The sequence below is a fragment of the Paralichthys olivaceus genome, chromosome 8 (assembly GCF_024713975.1).
Source record: "Paralichthys olivaceus isolate ysfri-2021 chromosome 8, ASM2471397v2, whole genome shotgun sequence".
In the NCBI taxonomy this organism is placed as follows: domain Eukaryota; kingdom Metazoa; phylum Chordata; class Actinopteri; order Pleuronectiformes; family Paralichthyidae; genus Paralichthys; species Paralichthys olivaceus.
Window position 1 is genome coordinate 24,171,857 of NC_091100.1, and position 18,193 is coordinate 24,190,049.

Below are 18,193 nucleotides of genomic sequence, written 5' to 3' on the forward strand. Positions count from 1 at the left end.
AATCATCCGTCATGACATGTAAAATACACTTAGATAACAGATGAACAGTTGTATCACAGGAGGGTAACTCCTCACCCCTGGTGGCTGCTTGAGCAGAATGCGACTGGCCTCCTCTTCAGTGATCGCCAGCAGCAACCACACTGGGTGGGTTTGATTCAGCCTGTCCAACACGCTCATCCTCCTTCGCAAGGAGTCATACCCAGAGTCCCTTTCACCCCCAACCCCGCAGCAGTGGGGGGACTGCAGGTAAACGCCACTCACCTCACTCTCCAGCCTGGCAGCATGACAGAGAGAGGGACGGAGTCAAACACTAATGCCATCTGCTGGTGATAATGAGCAGCATAGTGAATAGATTATATTTACAAATACTGTTGAAGGAAATATGATTTAGCAGAACACTAAACAAAGCAGAGCACGGCAATAAAAATGTTGTGCCTGACTGAGGCAGATATTATTATCAGATATTATCAGGAAAAAACAAGATGAGTCAGGTTGAGGAATGTTTTGTCTAGAGCAGGAGAAATGTATGAAATACAGCGTTACCCCTGCAGATCCATGGGCTCCTTGTCTGTGGATGGAGAGGTCTGGACCATCTCCTTCTTCAGCTCCCCGATCTCCATTGCAAACGTGTCAATCAGCTGCAAGAGGACAGAATGAGAGGCTTCAGAATGTCAGAAGGACAAGTGGGGGGGGGGGGGGCAGCAATAAACGAAACTGACGACATCTGTCAAATGTTGATTACAAATTAGGAAAGTGAGACTTTGGGACGGACAGGCTGCACTGGTCAGATCTGTAACAAAGGGCAGGGAAATGGTTAGTCATGTTTCCTCTATGTGGACCTTATTTCCTATAGACAGGAAGCAAAGCATTGTTAAAACAAAAAGAAACAAACACAACATTGAGAGTGGGCTGCAAAACTTCCCAGGTTGTTCTGTAAAGACCCAAACAAAGAGATTTAAACATCTGGAGGAATCTGGACAGGAAGCTTGTTTGGCTGCATCCTATATCATATCACCTGTCATTTAAATCTGTTTGGCAGAAATTAGTCAACAGAATAAAGTGTGGAGATGACTGCTCATCATGCCTTTTGTGCTGGATTTAGTTTCAGCCCACAACTATTTTGGCATTCGAAAAGCATTACAGATATGGAATGTGTTTTACGATCACTTATACCAGCCTCAGAAAGCACACCCCTATCGTCCAAACAAGTAAACAGGCAGTATGCTGTGTTGCCACTGGATTCAGAGAATGGAGCTGAATCTAAAAACATGTGTGTTTCGCCTCTGTGTTGTGAGAAAGGAGTGAGTTTTCTTCCACACAAATTGTATTAATTACTATCTGAAGGCGCTTGTCCCTTTCCTTTCACAACACTTCTTCACCACTGAAAACCAGTCATCTTGAATAAAAAACAGTGTCAGAGTACATTCTGGTAAAGTCATGCCTAAATCAGCACAGGTAAACCATTCGCGCCCAAAAGGTACTTTTTAAAAAACAGTTTATAAGCTGCTCAGTTAAAGCCTACAACACAATTTGTTTTCATGTTGTCTTGTCTTTTCCTGCATTTTCCACATTCCCTCCCACCACATGTTAGAGCGCTCAGGGGATTCAGGGCCCGCTGTAACATTACTGAGCAGATGTTGAAATTTGGATGCTCTGCACTGAGGATCTGGGTCAAACAACGCAAACAAAACAAGGCAGCCGCAGAGCACGGAGTAATGAAGACCAGAAATTTGAGGTAATCGAGGAAAGTATGTTGACATCAACTGCACATGGAAAATTCCAGTCATATTATCAGAGTTTCTTGATGTTTTTAACTCCAAACATGAAGTTCAAACTCAAAGAATTACACAGGAATATTCTCAAACTTTAGGTTTTGGTTTTTATGAAATTCGTATGTCAGAACCACTGCTTCCATTACACATTTCAACCAATAGGAGGCATCCTTTAACAAACTATTCTCCACCAGGCGGGCTGCAGGCCAGACCGCAGTAACCACAGCCGCCCCCTCACAGGACTAAGTCTATTCTACCTAAGTGGAGCCAGCTCTGCTGAAGCCTCAGAGTCCCTCAGCGTTCTGTCAGGTTAAAACTCATACGACACAAATGGAAATGAAACCCTGCACTTCAAATTAAGACTGGTGACACTCAGTCTTGTGGTGACACAAGTGACTATTCCAGTCTTCACAGGCGACCAGAGACAGCCGGCGCTCTCACACAGCTAAACGTGTCATTTTCTTCTCAAGAGATGTGAGGAGCCTAAAATCAGAAGCTGCAATCAGCTGAAGTGGCAGCTCAAACTGACCGACCCCTGAATTAGTGCTGAGTGACTGCAGTTAATCCAATAGAGGGGAAACATTCAGAAAAACAAGCTTTCTCTCCTTCCAGTCCTCGAAAACAACAGAGAGGCTGTTGAAGGTACTTCATAACTGTGTAACTTGATTTGCACTATTGTTCATGGGACATCAGTGTTTACAGTGGAGCTCTAGCTGATCTGTCAACAGAAAAATCATCAACTATCTTAATATTCTGTTTTGAATAAACCATCTTTGGTTTGTCTCTGCTTTAATAGAAAATATTGAATATTTTTGCGTATTTAAAATGTGCATCAAGGTTTGTAAAAAATTATAATAGTTAAAAATTAGTGTTAAGATATATTTATTAACTATTCATAACTAATTTGAATCATTAATTAAGTATGTCCCAGCATGTTCTGGAACTCAGCATTATGTACTTTTGTAGGTGTGTTGTAATCAATGTTTTAAATACTGTTATTTTGTTAATGTGTTCAGTTACACTCAGCATCTTTTGCACTTCTGTCCGTCCTGGTAGAGAGATCCCTCACATGTGGCCCTCTGAGGTTTCTACGTTTTTTTCCTCTGTTAACAGGTTAGTGGATTTTCCTTACTCTTGCTGAGGGTTGAGGACAGAGGATGTTGCACCTTGTTAAAGGTACACTGTGTAGAATTTTGTGGTATCTAGTGTTGAAGTTGCATGTTGCAGCTGAACACCCCATCACCTCACCCTCTCCTTCCAAACATGAAAAAGAACCTGTGGAAGCTTCAGTTGTCATAAAAACTCAAAAGGTGTTTAGTTTGTCCAGTCTGGACTAATGTAAAAAACATGGCGGCCTCTGTAGAGAGGGTCCCCTCAATGTAAATATAAAGTATTTAAATATAAATGGCCTTTTCTGGGGTAAAGAAACTACAATTCATACAATTTAGATGAAACACACTAGTGAAAACATCATGAGGATTATTCTACATTAAATTTCTGCCAATAGTTCCCTTTCACCTAAATCTTACACACTGGACCTTAAGCCCAGTGAGACAAAGTGGGATATGTGAATATAGGCTATACAAATAAAATTGAATTGATTGATTGATTGTTATTTTTAATACATTGCATGTCGGCTATTTCAGAGGTCTGTAAAACAACCAACGCAATCTTCAGCTCTGTAATTTAACTAAATATGAAGCATTTGCAGCAACAGAACAAACATTGTGCTTTTACTTTGAAGACAATTTGCTACAGAGGAAATGATTCTACGAAAGTTATACCAAGTGTGAAGCCGATAAGTTGAACGGTTCGCAAGTGGGTAAATATTCAATTTATGCATCTTTACAAAACGTGCCAAGGCCTGGCAAAAATAATAGAGTTTAAAAATGACTCATTGACTAATGATTCATTAACATAGTATCTTCCATTTTGTTCTCTTATAAATTATCATGATCAAAATATTCAGGAACTGCTCATTAATGATTCATTATTAACTTGCTACTGATTTGATACTGTTTTAATTAAATTATTACACTAGAAACCTGGGGCCAGGATCTGCTTCAGTGTTCCAATACTTTACACAACACAAACACACAACGGAAAGAGTTAATCCAGCCATGGAAACAAGTAGAAATATTGTTATTATGTTCTGTTAATAGACAGGCATTGAATTATCTGAATGAAAGTGGGGGAATGAGGCCAGAGCAGAAGACATGGGAAATTCCTGAGCTATAAAATGAAGGTCAGTGAACACGAGAGCTGCAGAGTGACTGGATCTGGGCAGAGTGCCGTGTGCAGCTCTAATGGTGGCGCTCATGCTGGCCTTATTTCACTCTGACAGCTTTTAGAGGAAAAAGACTTATATTCAGGAACACCCTCCAATAACAAGACTGTGCCTTTCACTAACTTTTATAAACCTAACCCACTTCATTCATCTGGGTTTGTTTCCCCTTTTATTGACTCCATCCTCTCTGCACGACACTAGTATACACAAATAAATGTGTGTGTGTGTGTGTGTGTGTGTGTTTCTGTAGAGGTAAGTGATTCTCTGCATGTGCTGCTGTTAAAGCCATGGATGGAGTCAATGGGAAACTATGTGTTTGGTTTTGTCACACAGACACACACACCCATAGCACTTTCACAGAGGGAGCATGATGGAAAAAGCTGCAGAGGAAATAAGAGGCGAGACAACATTCAGTTTTGTTTCATAGTTGTGGTCTAACTGTGTCGTCTGAAGTTTTAAAAGTGGCTGTTCGTGCATTTAAGCTGGATGAAGTGAGCAGACGCTGTCAGGTGAAAGCTGCAGTACAAGGCTGCAGCTGCTTTAAATACAGAATGCAAAGTAAGTTATGTAAAACACAAAATAACAAACACCTATTGGGATTATATAATACAGATTAGTCACAAGGGGGGGATGAACAGAGGATTAGGACGATTGAAGGATTTTAACGTCTGAAAATAAATCGAACATGGACCATTCACTGAACAGGATCCACTAAGAGAACCTTCTCAAAACAGTTTGTCTTGTCAGTCAGTCACATTTGAAATGTTTATTGCAGCAGCAGAACTGAGTAAGAGTTTAAGTGTAAGCACAACTTCTGTTTTATTGCTGCAATGCTTTATACTGAGCAGAATTAGAGCTTTATTATGAAAAGGTGTGAAGGTTGTGCTGGTTGCTTAACAGACCTTTGAAATAGCCGACATGTAATGTATGAAGAAACAACACCAGTTCAGTAAATCATTCAATTCATACATGAACCACACACATGAACAATAATAAAGAAATGAATTTAATGAAAAACACAGACTATAAAATCTTCACTGCAGATAAACCAGGTAGGATGACCACAAAGTTTTCCACATTCACTGTGCACCATAGACTGTTTATAAAAAGCTCTGCACGCACACAATACAAACTGACAGTATATTGTAGAGTGGAGAGTAGCAGAGGCATTGACAAAAAAAAATGGAGGGATGGGAAATCTTTGACCGGAAAACTGGTAGTTTGTGCAAGATAGAGAAAGCAGCAGTAATAAGTGTCACAGATTCCATTGTGTATTTAAATTTATTTAAATTACTGTATTGTTATAATGACACAAAATCTTTGTACCTGGCAGGCCTGTGTTGTCAGTGTGTAGCTATACGTCCACTTTTGAGGGACCCTTCCTTCTAACCTTCTCTCCCCTTTCTGTCGTGGTACTCCATGGGAGAAGAAAGTGAAGTTATGGTCAGTGTATGTCAGCTTCTTGTGTATTTAAGTGTACTAGTTAGTTGAAAGTTATTGTATCATATGCTAACCTATCTCTGATGTTCAATTTGTAAAATATGTGTAAAAACCTACTGTTTTCACTCGGTCTGTCACAATGAATCACCTCCAAGACATTTCCTTTCCATCAAATAAACCACAACACAGACAATGCTAGACTCCAGGGATTACACTGTCATGTGGTGGAACTCTATCTGACTGTAATCTGACAAGAAAAACAATCCGATAAAAACTCCTTCAGTTTGACGACGCATGAGCTGCAAAAAGTACCAACACATGCACAAAACTTTTTCTGGTGTCATTTTCACAATGTGCAGCGTGTTTCTGTATTTGTATGTGCTGTGACTTTTTGCAGCGCATGTGTCGTCAAATTGATGAAGTTACTTTCTTAAATTGCACGTGTTGTCTTCATTTGCAAAGCGTTGAGCTCTCTCTTTGCCACCATATATGTCATTGTTTACACTGAACCAAACACTGCCCCCATCTGTGATTTTTGTCCCACCATGCCTGTTCTCCTGTTTACAAAGATATCAATCTGTCACAGCCTCCTAGAAGGTGGGATAACAACCCTCCCCTACTCTGTGTTCACACCTTTTATATAGAACAGGGAAGCAGAATACAGGTGCAAAATGCTTGGAGTGAATGTTAGTGGAGGAGAAACTGCAGAGGCAAAAGAGGAACCATGAAGAGAGGCAGAAATGGGGGGGGGGGGGGGGGGGGGGGGGGCATTAAGACAGAGAGGGAGAAAGCATTTCATTACTCCTGTGTATGTGTTTGTCAGGGAGCCAACACGAGCAGCTGGCTTTCTTCAGTCCAGCAGAGCTTCACTATATGGCAGAAAGCAAAGGAAAACTGTACAAAACATACAGCTCCACTTTAAGATGTCATCAATCAATACTCTATTACATTTCCTGAAAGTATGAAGGAAAGTGCTCAGTCAGAACAAACAGTGTGCGGATAAAACCTTGACAGGATAAAAACAGTCTCTGAGAGAATAAATCCATAAAGTATTTTAAGACTTCACAAGTAAAGAGTTTCTGAAAGACACAGACCTAATGAAATGTGACTGTCGCCAGAGAGATGCTTGTATGAATAATATAATAATCTTTACACATGGTGTGTGTGAAAGGATTGATGATGTTCACTGGACTGGAATGCAGGTGATCAATAAATTACTGTTGATCACGCATTGTAGCAGACTTTTGGTAAGTGTATTGACATGAATTAATCTACAATGTGTATTAAAACTGAATACGCTGATTTGTTTGTGGCCATCGCCAAAATATGAACACTGACCACGACATCATGACTGATACTTTTCCTAAATTGGTCAAATCTTTATTCACTGCAGCTGCACGAGATTCGTTCAGCGCCTCTTCAACCTGACTCCTCTCTCTCTCATGCACATGACACACAGACACACCAACAGGGACATCGGACACTGGGTCAAAACAACATCATTTGGTTTTAACTAACACAAACGACATAAGTGTTAAGTCGCATGTAGAGTGGGGAAGTCAGATCCATTTTCTCAGGGAATAATTCATGGATCTTGATGAATCTGCAGCTTGATTGAATTTAATTGTTGGGCCTTGGCGAGTGCCATTCTAGCTGCTATCTTTTACTTCAGTCTCTTCAAACTCAACACCACCTGGAGATGTTTGAGCTCTGCCTGAACAGTGACAGATGGAAATTGTGGCTGACATGAAAAGTTTTAAACAGAGCTTGCTCAAAAAAGGGGCAAATATTATTGTCTGTTTGGCTGTTTCTCTCTTCTAAACACAAGTTGAGTCAGCCTAAAAACAGGAAGATAAACAGGAAATGAATCTTTTACATTTGCAAGGGATTTTTTGGAAAGTCCGCAGTGTCATCATTACCTTAAAGAAGCTGCCGCTCCTGTCTGTCAGGCCGCTGGGGGGATTCTCGGCTGAAGAGCTGAAGGCCATGTTGTCCTCCTGTCCTCTTCCGTCTGAGTCTGAGTGTGTGTGTACGTCTCAGACAGTGTCTGCCGGCGCCGGAGCTCTGTGGGTCAAAAACACACTTCTCTTCAGATACTTCAGCTGTGGCGCAACCAGAGGAAATTCTTGCTTTGGCCACAGAAGTATTATGGAGGTGCTGGCCTGCTGGAAGGCTTTCTATCTGTCTCTTCCTCCTCTCCCTCCCTCTCTACACATCCACCTCTGCTTTCTCTTCATCACTCCTTTGACTCACCCTCAGACCATTTTTTGAAAAATCTCATTCCAATCCTCCACTTATTTTTGGTTGAACCAGTTTCCTCTCACCTGCCTCTCCTATTTCCTTCCATCAAATTTTCACTCTCTTTCTTTTTCCAAGATTTTGTTCCCATGTTCTCATACATACATAATTAATTTTCCATTTTGGCGAGCCTCACTTCAAGAACAGCTGCCTTTCTTTCCCAACCATCACAGCAACGTTTTTAGGCCTCTGGGCTTTAGTAGGACACTAGTGATGGAATTGATGGAATTGAACAACCTGAAAATTACCTCAAATTAGCAGAAACTCTATTTAAAATAATGTGTGTGTGTGTGTGTGTGTGTGTGTGTGTGTTTGTGTGTGCACACTTGCGGGACACAGTGTATATATTGGAAAAATTATATATCATTTGTATCATTATGTACTTCCTTATGTTTCTTTTATCCTTTTCTTTTGCCATTACTTTTAAATGATGTATTAATTGATCTACTGTCTTTTTGAATTTTGATTAATTAATTATATTCATTTGCTTCTTGTCTCTGATGTTTTCTAGAAGAAACTCTATTTAACTTTCGTTTTCTTTATCTTTCTTTGTTTGGGATGTGTCCCTCCCATATCTCTCTGTTTACTTTCTTCTGTCTTTCTTTCGTGTCCGGCTGTTCACAGTCCTTGCAAACCAGGAGATGCTCTGTCGATTGTCCACCCACACATGCATTTTCATCTCACATAGCAAGGAAGCCCCCCACCCTTTATACCCTAATTGCAGGGCAAAAGGGAGAGAAAGCAAAACTTAGAAGATCATGTCAGGATACTTTTGGGCAACTAAATGTAAATGGTCTATGTTGGCCAAATTAACCTGTTAAAGGCCCTGGGGCCAACATTTGACTCCATCAACAACAGTTTATATGGATTTATTTCACATAAACCATTTGATGCTTCTATGGTTCCATGTTTGTCATTTGATTGTTAAAGTAATATCTGTATTTTATATAATTGGAAATTCAGGCAGAATAAAGGCCATGTGATTACCACAGTCTTTATATGAATGTGACATGACTGAGTTGTGTTTACAATGGCTGTAAAGACATTTCACTCAAAACCATGCGTGAGGACACACATGAAAAGTCAGGGGATCACCGAAGCAAGATGGACAATGTTTGCATCAGCAAACCAATCAATAGCCGCTGTGACATTGATGGACAGAGTGGTCCTGACATCTGAGCCATCTGAGAGATGATTGGTCTTCTTATCAAGAAAAAACTTTAATAAGTTCCATTAATAAAGAAAAGTAAACCGAAAGTCGGTGAAGTCAGTTACCGTTAATGTTATCTACATATGTGGTGACCTGCACAATGTCTCAGTCCGTTTCCTGACTGTCTGAGAGTGGAACTGACATCTGTCTGCCACCATAGGTTTCATTTCCACAAACATAGGAAAGTAAAGAAACAAAGAAACTGAGCGCACAAGGGAAACATCTAAAGAGGAACTTTAAAAAATGATTCCTACTGAGGAGATTCCAGTAAAACAGTGAGTGATGATTCTCAGAGTCCTCGCGCTGTTGATTCTGCAACAGAGCTGCGCTCAGCGGCAGTGCCAACAAAAACTCTGACCGAAAGGTAAATAATGTGTCCACATGCATAAACCTCAGATGCTGGGTACTGTAGTAGTACAATATAACTCCCACCAGTGCAGATCCTCTTCACCCTGCCAGAAACGACCCATGGATCACATCAAACACTTCACTAATGTCTTTTCCTCAATCACGGATCACTGTGTGTGTCTGTGTGTGTGTGCAGTCCATATGTATGTGCAGGTGTGTGATCCTCAGCTGCAAGTAAACAAAGACACATCTGAGCGTGCACCCCTCCCTCACAGGACCAAGGACAAGCCCCCACGCCCTCCTTCCCGCACAGACACAGACCTCTTTGTGTTTAATACAACGATAATAAATAAAGAATGACAGCAGGACTTCATTAAGCTCTGGAATTTTTGTTTTTAACGTCCACTCTGGTGGTGCGACCCTCATTTTCTCCCAGTAGGTGTGAGGCTGGCTGTGAGGCTGCTGTCCCACATCAGAGTTGATGAATAGCCTCAGTGTTTCTGCTTTTAGTGGCAATGTTAAATTTAATTGCTTAATAGGTGCTACCTTCATATGAAGCTCCCTTCACATGCTAAGTTCTAATTGATGACTTTATTAGCAGTTAAAATATAGCTTGGTTATAAGCCGTTAATAAGATCAACTATTGTTCTGAAATCCATTTGACCACTGTGAACCCTCCACCTGCCCTTTATTTTTTACTACAAATTCACTTGATGGACTGGTTAACCAGTATGTATCTAAAATCTTTAAATGTAACTTCTTAGTAACAAATAAAAAGTTCAGGCCTGATGACTTGATTCAAAGAAGTTGCATTTCATTAAGCTGACACTTTTATCCAAAACGACATACAATCAGTGAATTAACCATGAGGGTACAAACCCAAAATGTTTTTATAGGCAACAGTGTCACTGTGTGTAATGCGTTAATGTCACCCTACTGTCAAAAACAAGACATGGCTCAGAATTCAGATCATAAAATTGATCTTATATCTATTATTTGATAAAAGATAAATATGTACTGCACTGTAGAAACGAAACATTAAGGCAAACTAAAAGTTCAAGGCAACTTAGACCAATAGATTTTTGAACTGTAACATTTACTTTTCAGACTCATGAGGTCACTTTGACCTTTGGCCACTGATCAGTTAGTTCTTTGAGTCCAATGGGCAAATGGTCACATTTTGAATAAGTTTGCTGTAGGCAGACTTGAGATATCATGTTTAAGAGGCCAAAAACATGTTTTATGAGGTCACCTTGACTTTAACCTCTGAGGACCCAAATGTTTTTTGCAAAAAAATGCCAAGAATGTGAAACTTCTGAGAGACTGTGTTCTAAACTTGGCCTCCAAACTGAACATTTTTTGTTTTGCCACAATAAGTTATGTATTGAGGCCAACTTTACAGAGTGGATTTAATTAAATCATTTGAGGCAAATACTTTGGGAAGTTTAGAATGTCATCAAATTTAAAATTTTGTGATAATCATAGTTTTAGTCAGTGAATATTGCTGAGTACTGTGGTTGCAGCCATATTATTTACTCTATTTTTATCCCCATGACTCTGTATAATCCTCAGAAAACTGCAGGGACTGTTTCTGTTTCGCTCCACACTGAATGACACTCCAGCACAAACACACTGTGGTCAAAAAAACCCGATAAAACTAACATTTCCCCCGTTTGTTTAAACTGTCGGGACAACGTGAAGCACTGCGGGTCAGATGTGAGATCCAGTGAGGAGTTCTGTTAGGATGATGGGGCTCGACGCTGCTGTCCGAGCAGGAGGAGGAGGAGGAAGAGGAGGAAGAGGAGCAGCTGTAATACCAGGGCCATGTTATTGACCTGAGGCAAACCAGATGATGTGTGTGTGTGTGTGTGTGTGTGTGTGTGTGTGTGTTTGTGTGTGTGTGTGTAACCGCAGAGCAGAATGTGGGTAAGTAGTTCTAGGGAAGTTCAGCTGAACCGACTGACTGTCCCATCCATGTTTTTGTAGTTACAGAGGAAGCTCTTTGGTTTTTATATAACACACAGGAATCTGTTAACTCAGTTTTTCTTTTTTTTTACCCCAGTACAGAAGGTTAGGATTACCTTCAGCTTTTTCATGAAACGTTCGCCAGCAGTTAAGACTCCTATCGCAGCTTTGCGAGTCTCACAATAGCAGCATAAAAAAGCCAAACATACAACACCGTGAAGCTGATCAGCTTTCACATGTATTAAAAGAGTCAATGGACTGAATCATGGTCAGAAAGTGTGTCAGGAACCAGCACAGCCCAGCCACAACTTTCCACACTGAAGGTCAGCTGAGAAAAGCCTGCGCTGTTTCCTCTGGGCCACTCCCCTTTAAATGAGTCCCAGGAACACTAGATGGGTGGAGGTGGGGGATGTGTCTTCTATTTTTCATTGGAAGAGGAGGACGTAGCAGAAGGGGCAGATGGAGTGAGAATTTCCTGATGAACAGAAAATATTCTAACTATTGTAATTTTCCATGGCGAGTGTTGAAAGACACAAGACTCCAAGGAGGGTGATAACTTCAGTAAGAGTTGTCACTCGTCTCAGAGCAGTAACTCTAAAGATTTCCCAATCAGCATGTTCATGTTTTGTCTTCAGTATTTAAAGGTCCAGTGTGTAAGATTTAGGTGAAAGGGAACTATATGCAGAAATTGAATGTAGAATAATCCTCATGATGTTTTCATTAGTTTGTTTCATCTAAATTGTATGAATCGAGGGGACCCTCTCTACGGAGGCCACCATGTTTTTTACCTTAGTCCAGACTGGACAAACTAAACACCTTCTGAGTTTTTATGACAACTGAAGCTACCACAGTTTCTTTCTCATGTTTGGAAGTGGAGGGTGAGGTGAGGGGTGTTCAGCTGCAACATGCAACTTCAACACTAGATATCACTAAATTCTACACACTGTACCTTTAAAGTAATCTTTCGATGTCAGTATATCTGTGGTAAGGACGTCATCCTGTAAGTCTTTTCTATGTTAAAATCAAGAAAACTCTTGAGGACACTTCTCATAAAGTAATAATCTCACCTTTGTGTCACTTGTCAAATTATGTTTTGTAGCATCTTCTAAATGATCAATATCCTCAAAGGCCTGAGGGCTGGAAACAACCACTTCAACTTGGTGATAGCTGTGGTTGTTGTAGGAATTGACCTAGAGCCTGTTTATCAGTAGAAAGAACACAGTGACACAACCTATGTGTTAGCTTTTTACCTCAATTCAACTCAATTTTGGCAGATCAAGGATTGAGTATTTTCTCACATTTTCACTAATTGCCCACTGAATGATTTGTGGATCTAGATTGATTTTCTTAAAACAACTAACATGCAAATGTTTTTCATTTCTTATTAGCATAATTTATACTGAAAATAAAAAATGTGCAGGGTGGGGTGACTGACACGTCTAGGCCCGCCTCAAATTTGTCTCATTGCTCATTTTGTGCGACATAAGAAAATAATGATCACTAGTGTGTATGAAAACATATCATCAACACAGATACGTTTACGTGGTAACAAAACTTAAACTTGGCGAACATCTTTATTTGGATCAAGAGTAAAGATTTTCATCATGTAGCAGATGAGTTCATTTTCTCATCCAGATGTTTTGAAGAATCTTTGAGGGTTCTGGAATTACCTCGAAACAGCTGTTAGTGTTGTGCAGCCTTATGCACTTTTTAGTCACGCTCAAGGGCTCCTGCAAGTCTAGATCGGATACTTCCATATTATACATGATGCTACTGTATTTCTTAACAGTTTCTGTTAATAACATTACAAGTTAACTGACATGAACAAGCCTGTAGGTGGAGTGGTATTTTAATGTGTCCCGCTGTAAATAGGGTGAAGACGATGGGATGCATGGACAACACATCCAAACACGCCCACAGATCATTTTGTCCTTGGGGCCTGTTGGCTGGTAACAATTTTCAAGTGGAATCCTCAAATAAAGCAGGAGTAGAAGAAACTATGACAGTAATAAGGTTTTGGTGGATACACTTAACACTTTTTCACATTTCACACAGCTGAGTGTTGGATTTAAAGGCCCTGCAGCAGGATTACAACAGACAACGCTGCCCTGTGAAAGCGTTCAGTGTTAACATCTTCCACAGGGACACTTTAATCTTGCACTGGTAACTCGAGTCCCCGCTTGTCCAGCAAAGATGACATCACTTTTCTTAGACCTGTGTCTTTCTTGGTTCTGCCTTCAGGTTGCAGACTGGCACGACAAGACTCTAATACATTCACAGCAGGATAATCAGAATAATCCGGCGATCAAAAGAAAAGCAACTTAAAAACAGCAGACAGCAACACTAACTGTCTCTGGAGACAAAAACAACTCATTACTCAAGCACTGACAAGCAGCAAGTTATTTTTAATTAAAATACCTTTCTGCTGATTCACTTGCACACAGCAGTAAGAAACCAGGGCTCTATGAGCCAAAACAGCCCCTTGGATCTGCAGCGATGTTAATCTCTTTAACAGATTCCACAGAGGCTTAAATGAGGAAACTGGCCCCTTTATTATCGTGATAAACATCAGATAGTTGTTCATTTAGAAACAATCTGAGAGAGCAGCACAGAAGTGGGCTGCACAGTGTTCAGGTTCCTACAGGTCTGGCATGTTTGGATGAACTGGAGAAGCTGAGACATGCTGCAACACCACATACAGAACTTCAGCTTTTACATAATAGGGCCTTGATGGTAAAAAGATGTGAAATAAAAGAGAAAGGAACTGCATGAAAATAAATAGAGAGAATGTGGGGCAGAAGGATGTGCATTTTATTTTGCTAAATGGAGTCGACTTTTTTGTAGAGTAGAGGGGTTTACCTGGTTTATTTTTTACGCTGATTCATATTTTTTATCTTTGTTACAATTTTATTATCCGTGGAGGTTGGGATAAAAACATTTAATCAGCAGCCTGTGAGTCCAGTAATCCACTGTCTGACAATAATAAGCATTTAGTTTAAGTGTTTTGTTTTTTTTAATCTAAATTTTGTATTATTATGTTGTATTCACACCGAATGCAAAGCCAACTTAAATTCAAAATGAAACATTAGCGTGAAGTGAATCAGTATTCAGTATGAAACTCTACAGACAGGTCCTGGCACTGACCTGAGCTAGCAGGTCCTCGAACTGGTCCTTGGTCAACCTCAGCGTAGTCAGTAGTCCGCCTCTCCTCTTATTTAAAGAGAAAAGGTGAATATTGGTGGGTTGTTTTTTACTCGTGTTGGTCGCACAAGTCCCGCAAGTAAACGCAAATGATCCTGTGCCCAAACCCGTGCAAGTAACGTAACATAAATATTTGCCTTGCGTTGTGAGCATCGTATCTGCATTTCCCACAGAATGAATTGACGGAGATAACGGCTGCCTGTGCACGCACCTAAAGGTCACTCCGAGTGATAGTACACAGATGTAAAGTGATAGTTCACTGAAAATGTTAAATTAACTCATTATCTACTCACCACTGTGCCTATGGAGGGGTGGGTGAAGTGTTTGAGTCCACAAAGCACCCGAATCCGATGCAATTGAAGTAAATGGTGACTGAGACTTCAGACATAATAAAACAAAAGAAAAACATAACATGCCTCCATACTGCTCGTGTGGTGTCATCCAAGTGTCTGCAAGCCCTGACGTTCATAATCGACTAAAAATATAATTTACACTAAGTTTTAAGCCTGATTGTCCGCTGATATCTTCCTACGAGGTGCATTGCATTGCCACTTCCTGTGGACATTTAGGCTTAAACACGGTGTCGATGAATTAGTTTTGAGTTGAATATGAATGCTGGGGCTTACGGACACTTGGATGACACCACAGGAGCAGCATGGAGGCATGTTATGTTTATTCTGTCGTTTTTTTACATCTGAAGTCTCGGTCACCATTTACTTCAATTGTATCGGATTTGGCTGCTGCAAAGTTTACACCTGACTCTACAGAAGTGTTTTGTGGACTCAAACACTTCACCCACCCCTCGATCAGCATAGTGGTGAGTAGATAACGAGCATAGATAACGAGGGAATCTTCAGTGAACTATCCCTTTAAGGGTGAAAGATAAGTTGTCACGTCAGAGAAATAATTGCATTCCATTCCACTAATGCAGCTAAAACTATGAGGTCTGACTGTCGTGCAAAAATTCTATGGAACATAGCAAAAGCATGTGGCAGCACGAGCACTCCGTAGTACGACAACACAACCATGCATACGGCAAATAGCTAATATCAAAACACAAATAGCAAGTACTGCCCTGCACAAACATCAAACAGCACTGCACACGCCAAGTTAGAGCTCACTGATCTTATTATGAGAATAAAAATGATGAGACAAATTTTGGTTCTTTATGAAACCATGGTGGGACCAATTAGAATATGACGGCTGCCAACAGTCTTTACAGTTATAGGGAACCACTGCATTACACCTCTATTTCGAGAATGATCACACCTTTTAACATGTTTACGTCTTTCAGAGGTTGCAAGGGGCTATTCTAAGCCAAGTAAGGGTCCTGACATGACAGTGAGGGTCACGCTGTGTTTAAAAGTGAAGGTAGAGCACAGTGGTTTAGCTCTCCTCACAGTATACCTTTTTTTTTTTTACCTTAAAATGACACACCGACAGAACGGGTCCTGCAGGCTGTACCATATGGAAGTATTTCCAGGAAATAAAAAAACCTTTGAAGTCACTGTGAGAATGTGTTTGATGTGTAGCCAGGCACATGTGTTTCCTTATACTAGACACTTCATATTGTGAATGCTCGAGGATCTGAGCCTCAGTCTTACTTGACCTCACTGAACTTTAAAAAAATGCTGCTGCTGCGATAAAATCAAGCCAGAGCAAGTTCAGATGCTCCTGCACACACACACACACACACACACACACACACACACACACACACACACACACACACACACACACACACACAGAATAGGATAGAAACCTGAAAGCTCATCTAAACCATCCCATCCTGTTTACTGAGTTGGTAACACACACACACACACACATACACAAACACACACCATCACCGCTGTGAGAAGAGAAACGTGTCAGAGACAGTTGGATGAAGCTGTCTGTTTTTTAATGAGCGCCCATTAACCATGTCCCACAACACTCACATGTTCACTTCACAGACATGTCTGACAATATCAGCTTTCTGTCTCCACTCACCTCCAGTCAGTTTTCAGGAACTCCTCCGGCTGAGCTCCATGAAGAAGAACCAGCTCACGGTGGTTGTTGTTCGGTTTAAAGAGGAGGGGGACACCGAGGGGCCGGTGTCAGCGGTGGATTACATGGCTGGACTGAGGCTCCGGGACAGAGACACAGCGTTTGGATCAGACAGAGGAGGAGGAGGAGGAGGAAGAGGAGGAGGAAGAGGAGGCTGCCGTAACATGATGCCTCTGTCTGATTGGCTGAGGAGATGATGGCGAGTTTCACCTTTACTTCTAATCCTGTTGTGACATGTTGACAGTCAGACTTTATATTTATTGGTTGTTCTGTAAATGACAGAGTTTCCACCCAGCATGTTAATCTGAGGTGGAACATTATACCCAGCATAACATAATATAAAGTACACATACAGTGTTATTGTGGAATAAGGTTTCATGTCAGGCCTTCTATTATTAATGTTACAGCGGCATGTTAAATATAAGTCAGATTATTCTTAAGTATATAATACTGTGGCTTCCATACAACAGGCTACCTCATCTGAGGACTATGGTAAGATCAATTTCTGACATCTAAAAATGAACAACTGATTTCTCGGTCCAGTGTTTAGGATGTAATGAACTCTGTCAGCACAAATGCAACATAATATTCATGATGATGTTGCATGTAGGGTGTAGGTACAGTCTATGAGCTCAACAATTAACTGCAATTAATACAACCCCTGAATTTCCTGTGTCGAGATTCTTTTGTGTTCACTAGATTGGTTCAGCGTTGCATTAGGTTTGCCACAAAGAAACCATGATTTCTGCACAATCTGGAAAATGTGGCAAAATTCAACAAGTACTGGGAGTCTTAAAAGGGGGATAATTCCTAATGGTTTATGGGATGCGTAGTAACTTCACTCTCAGAATAATAATGAAGGCCACTCTTTCTTGGACCTTCAAGGTAAATCAAATGTCTTATATCATGATTCATCTTGTAGCTGTCGGCCTGGTTCGAGGCTTACAACTCTTTCTGAAATGTCAACAAAGAAAAGGGAGGGTAAATTTACTTCTGGAGCCAGAGCCGTTTCTAAAAGTGGCTCATCGCTGTTTTATGCTCTGTCTGGCTGAAAAAGGTTGCCAGGCTCTACACAAAGCCTTTCATGTTTCCTGTTACCTAAAAGCCCCAGTCGGTTCTCGAGGTATTCCGCTGGTTGTCATCTGCACCTTCAACACTAGACATCACTAAAACTTAAAAAAAAAAAACGTACAAAACTATTTTGATCAATATTTCCTTAATTGATAAACGTGGTCACCTAAACCAGCCTCTAGGGATACTCTTTTGGGTAGTTCTAGTGCCGGTCCCAAGCCCGGATAAATGGTGAGGGTCGCGTCAGGAAGGGCATCCGGCGTAAAACTTGTGCCAAAACAAACATGCGGATCACAAATAGGAGGGGTAGTGGATATATTGGCATTTGATCTGCTGTGGCAACCACGAAAAGGGAGCAGCCGAAAGATGAAGAAGAAGAAGAAGATAAATGTGGTCACCTGGGGGCAGCAGAAGCTGTAAACACACCTTCATAAAGTTGTTAGGGTAAAACAGCAGCATTAGCTTTGATTTTGAGTATCATTAAGTCAGCTCTGTGAACTGCAGCCTGCAGGTCATGTCATGGGAGTAAACCAATGAACAATAAACAACAGTGCA

The 18,193-nt window shown here is 40.8% G+C and overlaps 1 protein-coding gene across 3 annotated transcripts in view; it reads right to left on the reverse strand.

Annotated features, from left to right (window-relative positions):
- The window catches only part of LOC109627705 (ras and Rab interactor 2), a 35,959-nt gene extending 19,266 nt beyond the window's left edge, over nt 1–16,693 (reverse strand). For 2 of the 3 annotated variants that reach the window (XM_020084453.2, XM_020084454.2), the window contains exons 1-4: nt 16,511–16,693; nt 7,419–7,563; nt 544–638; nt 76–274 (exon numbers count right to left, since the gene is read on the reverse strand). In XM_020084453.2, the coding sequence (XP_019940012.2) occupies nt 76–274; nt 544–638; nt 7,419–7,487 (363 nt within the window). In that variant the 5' untranslated portion in view covers nt 7,488–7,563; nt 16,511–16,693. Of the gene's footprint in view, nt 1–75; nt 275–543; nt 639–7,418; nt 7,564–14,464; nt 14,531–16,510 lie in introns of all 3 variants that reach the window. The other variant, XM_069530258.1, reaches the window with a different exon arrangement.
- Between the last annotated feature and the right edge of the window lie 1,500 nt (nt 16,694–18,193).